This window comes from Siniperca chuatsi, linkage group LG6 (genome assembly GCF_020085105.1).
Source record: "Siniperca chuatsi isolate FFG_IHB_CAS linkage group LG6, ASM2008510v1, whole genome shotgun sequence".
Classification (NCBI taxonomy): Eukaryota; Metazoa; Chordata; class Actinopteri; order Centrarchiformes; family Sinipercidae; genus Siniperca; species Siniperca chuatsi.
Genome location: NC_058047.1, coordinates 20,104,121 through 20,106,582, shown reverse-complemented (window position 1 = coordinate 20,106,582; position 2,462 = coordinate 20,104,121). Strand labels below are relative to the sequence as shown.

General features: G+C 42.4%; 1 protein-coding gene across 1 annotated transcript in view; it reads right to left on the bottom strand.

The window, feature by feature from the left end:
• ell (elongation factor RNA polymerase II) overlaps window positions 1-2,462 on the bottom strand; it is a 38,118-nt gene that overhangs the window by 2,749 nt on the left and 32,907 nt on the right. Inside the window, exons 8-11 of the mRNA XM_044200443.1 lie at window positions 1,254-1,872; window positions 736-802; window positions 293-464; window positions 92-136 (exon numbers count right to left, since the gene is read on the bottom strand). Coding sequence (XP_044056378.1) covers window positions 92-136; window positions 293-464; window positions 736-802; window positions 1,254-1,872 — 903 coding nt within the window. The remainder of the gene's footprint in view (window positions 1-91; window positions 137-292; window positions 465-735; window positions 803-1,253; window positions 1,873-2,462) is intronic.

The following is a 2,462-nucleotide window of genomic DNA, read 5'->3' as shown; positions in this document are numbered from 1 at the left end:
CTGCAAGAGATATGAAAAAGCAGAGTCACAGTCTGATAATCTACTTAGATACTTTGTCATCAAGATCTGTTATAGTGAAACTTAAATTTACCTTTTTTATTTTATGATACTCTTGAAGTATCTGATTGTGGATTGTCTGTGAAGAGAAGACACATAAAAAAGGATAAGGGGTATGAATAAAACTGATATCCTGTATAGTGAATCGGTAAAATAAAATAGGGCATTACTTTAATTACTCAAGATATTTTCTAACAGAAATAGCAGATTTGTGTGCGTCCTTCAGGGAATCTACCTTGTACTTGTCTGTGCCGTGTTGGAGCTGTTTGAGCTCATTGTCAAGCACAGTGAACTGCCGAGTGATGCCCTCTATCCGAGCATGCAGACCCCGGTACTCGCTGTACTCGGCATTGAAATCATTTTTATACCTCTGGCGCTGCTCCGGAGAGCCGATCACTGTGTACTTCCTATGAGGGAAATAAGAAAATGTTACTGGAAAAAGATTTTGAGAGAAAGTCACAAAGTATACGTAAAAGTCTCATCATGCATTTAGCTCAAGTGAGAGAACAATGGTCATCAGAGGGAGACTTGATGAGAGGTACCAACACAAACCACAATGAAATTAAATTTATTTTGAAAACCTCTGATTCATTCCAATGAATTTAAGGATAATTCAAACTCTCTTAGCTAGCAGCATGGCTGTAAACCTATTGAAAGCTGAAATTGTTAAATACTCACAATAAATAGTCTGCCACCTCAGGTGATGACGAAGGAATACTGGTACTGTTGCACATTCCATTCAGATCTGAAACAAGGTCACACAGATAGAAAATGGCATTGATCTGAATGTGTTATCTTTGCTGTGTCTCTGTGTAAAACCTGCTGTGATGCAACTGGAAAGGTAACACCACAAGATCATTATTTGTAATTAGTTATTGTTTAAATCATTAATCTCTTAAATGTAATGTAATCCTCTAAAGATGCTATCTGCCAGTTGGATTCACAGGTATTTGAGGTTATTGAAGGCATAAAGCTGAACAGCAGGGGTCTCTGTTTAATCAGTGAGTCACATACTGGTCACATGATGGATCACCTACTCACAGTGATGACTAACTGGTGTCCATCCACATATGAAGTATTACTTTAATTCACAAATATCTTATCTGATGCAAGAGCTGTGAAACTGAATTTAGTAAATAAAACATTTTGTACAGGAGAAAAAGATATGCGTGTCTTTGTGTGCGTGTTGCTCTCACCTGTGCTTTTGTGTGGAATACTGTTGCTTTTGAGGTTTCCTGGGCTCATCTCACAGGCTCTGTTAGGCTCAGGCACACGCACCTCACGACTTTTCTTCTCCTTCTCTTGTGCCCTCTCTCTCACCCTCTCCCTGTCCCTGTCTTTACTCTTCTCCTTGTCTTTATGCTTTTTTGACTTCTTCCTGGACTTGTTGAACGTTGAAGGACTCTTGTCCCGAGGGCCTTCCAGGCCTGTGTGTCTGGGAGATGATGTGCCGATGCTAGGCGCGGTGAGCGTCGTTGAACCCGAGAATAGTGAAGGAGGTTGACTTAGCCTCTCGGACACTGCTGACTCCTGAGAGTCACAATCTCTCCCGTTGTGGCTGGAGTCGTTGCTGACGTCCGACAGTGCTTCGAAAGGACGAGGGATGTCCAGCACAGGGAGCTGCTGGGAGCTGGACGTCATGCCGCCGTCTGACATAGAGACCGCCACTCCTGCCTGTGCACCACCTGCCTCTCCTCTCCCGTTGGAGGAACTGAGCTTGCCATTAACTGGGGCTGTTGCAGCCTTGCTGGCGAGGTGTGATATCCTGGGCTTTTTGTTGACAAGAGGGTCGATGAAGTCAGCAGCAGGACGTTTCTGGCAGAAAAATAGCAGTTTTAGTAACAGAACCTAAAAATGGGTTCAAAAGGTGAATTCAATTCACCTCAGAGTGAGCGAGAGGAAAACTGCAGTCCAGGTCAGAGCAAACAAAAATGCTCTTAACCGTGGAGGACAAAAGGAGTGTACAGAGGAGAGGCTCTAGTACAAGTAGATAGATGGAGAAAGCAACACAAAGACAGAAGAAAGAGTATTAGAGGATCTGTATTATCAGTAGCACTGAGAATGTGATTACTGCACAATCACTGTCTTTTCACAATTACAGACAGGACCTCTTTGACCCAACCTACACTAATGTCTTTAGGATTCCAACAGGAATACTTCTAGGTTCTGAAACAACAAAAACCAGTGAGGATCTCTGTTTGGGCCTGCAAGGCTCTTTGGACTATGTCGTTTAGAAAATATTTTCCTCTTCGTTTTGGCACTCCATCCATGCTAATTTGTCTTTTTTTTTTTTTTACCCAAAAACTGCTGTATGAAAACACTCTGCAGAGTGGATAAAACATGTTGTTGTGTCGACAGGGAAAACAAGGCTTTTCCTAATACTCATGTATGTTGGCATGGACACG